The sequence below is a fragment of the Quercus robur genome, chromosome 1 (genome assembly GCF_932294415.1).
Source record: "Quercus robur chromosome 1, dhQueRobu3.1, whole genome shotgun sequence".
Taxonomy (NCBI): domain Eukaryota; kingdom Viridiplantae; phylum Streptophyta; class Magnoliopsida; order Fagales; family Fagaceae; genus Quercus; species Quercus robur.
This window is the reverse complement of record NC_065534.1, coordinates 2,333,145-2,335,400: the sequence shown is the minus strand read 5'-3', so window position 1 is coordinate 2,335,400 and position 2,256 is coordinate 2,333,145. Positions and strand designations below refer to the sequence as shown.

Genomic DNA, 2,256 nt, shown 5'->3' with positions numbered 1-2,256 from the left:
ATTTTAATGTGTTAATGGTTGCGATTGTTATTTATTGTGTTAGATATTTTTTTTTTATTATGTTGTTTATATTATTTTAATGTGTTGAATGTTAAAATAAAACCTTTGACATTAAGTTTATTATAAAATGAGGTATTAAAATAGATAAAGTAGTGTTTTGAATTGTTAAAAACTATATTTTTTCAGCAATTTTGCTGTGAATGCTATGAGGAGCAATAGCTATTCCTCAATTTAAGTAATATTTATTATTAAGGAATAATTAATCCCTCTAAATATGGGAAGTTTATGCTTTTTTTTTTTTTTTTTTTTTTTGAGGAGGTGGGAAGTTTATGCATTTGGAAAGAGATAATTTTTTTTAATGATTTTTTATTTTTAAAGTTGTTACATGTATATAAAAAATTTATATTTTTAGAAATATTTAATTTTAAAAGTTATTATACCTAGTAAGTAATAACTATTACAGTCCTTATAAGGAGGAATAGCTATTTCTCAATTTAAGGAATATTTATTATTAGGAATAATTAAAAGATGACACTGACCTATGAAACCTATGAAAATTTAATTTTTGGTGTTGGCTTATTCAATGAAAATATACAATTTAGTCGATATATGGGAGAGTCGAATAAAGTAGCAGGGATATTTGGTCTAGGACCTGGAGAACAATCAATCCTAAAGCAACTAAAAGATGACACTGACCTACGTTTCTCATATTGCCTTTCTGATTGGACCATTGAACAAAATCCCTTCACATACTTGCATTTTGGCAGTGATGCACAAATTAGTGGAAATGATCAAGCAATAGTACAAAGAACACCATTATTACCCGGCCAAAATCACTACAATGTGGAAGTGTTGAGTATTTGGTTGGATGGAAGGAAGCTTCGAATACATCCAGCAGTGCTTCAAGTGAGAGGTGATTCCACTGGTGGGTTTATTATTGATTCAGGAACTACAATTACTTTACTTGTTCCTAATGCATATAACATTGTCAGAAATGCAATAGTTAGATACTTACGGGCATATAACTGGAGTCCTATGGCGAATACTGGCATGATGTATGACCTTTGCTATAATGTCCAACCAACTAAATATCAACCATTTCCACCATTAGCAATTAAATTTCTCGGAGCAAAACTTGAGATTGGTTCTCATAAACTCTTCAAATCAGTTTTTGAGAATGTGTATTGCTTGACGATCATTCCTACTTCTGAACAAGGGGTAAATATTTTAGGGGCAATTCATCGGATAAATTATCGATTCTTATTTGATGTTGGAACAAGTGAAATGTTTTTTGTCCCAGAGCTCTGTCAATTTAATTAGAATGACTCAAATAATTAAAACAAAATAAAATAAGAAGTCTTAACATTCACCTTAATTTCTTTTCTCTTGGGGTTAGGGAGTTATGACATGATTCAAACCCAATATTCATTCTTGTTTTCTTTTTTAACCAACAAGGGTTTCCCGAGTTCTTCGAGCACCAAAATCTTCCTATAGTGTAAGGAAATTGTCTTTAATATCATCCTTCCACAAATACCCAACATGACAATAAATGACCTTGGTGTCACCATATATAATCGAATTTCAATTTATAGAGTCCGTTCCATGATGATTGTGCTTTATATTAAGCCAAGACAGATTAGTTTTTGGTGTAGAATTTGTACCCACTACAATTTATTTGTAAATCACCACTTGGATTTCACACAGACTTAAATCCAATAATAACCAGCCTACATATAGCAGATGTAACATATAAACCTCTTTACTGCTCATTCAAGATATTGCCAAAGCCCACCAATCACAAGCACAATTTGCAATCAATGAATGAGAAGAAACATGTTCTAAGAAGGTAGGTAATACATAAGATCATGACTAGTTGATGACATTAGAAACTTCAGTAATGCATTGGGCAAAAGCAATGCAGTTTATAATGACCCTTAGATATCTTGCACTCAATTAAGTATAAATTCATTCAACAAAGCCACAGGAATTTTGAAAAAAAAATAAAACAGTAAGAGCATCTATATTGGTGGAGTTATAAGTTTAGCTATTTGATTCCATCAAAAGCTACTTTATCTATTTTACTTTTTTACTTTATAAAACATTCAATATCAGTGATTTTATTTTAGCTTTCAATACAATAAAATAATATAAACAATACAATAAAATAATATATCTACTACAATAACCAATTCATTTATTTATTATTTTTTCTCTATTGTTCATTATCTTCAAGCACCACCACCATCACCAGTGAAG

The 2,256-nt window shown here is 30.0% G+C and overlaps 1 protein-coding gene across 1 annotated transcript; it reads left to right on the top strand.

Annotated features, from left to right (window-relative positions):
* Positions 1–609: 609 nt before the first annotated feature.
* On the top strand, positions 610–1,320 carry LOC126692541 (aspartic proteinase nepenthesin-2-like). Its single transcript, XM_050388172.1, has one exon. It carries the CDS (start codon positions 610–612, stop codon positions 1,318–1,320), a length of 711 nt encoding a protein of 236 aa, XP_050244129.1.
* Positions 1,321–2,256: the final 936 nt, after the last annotated feature.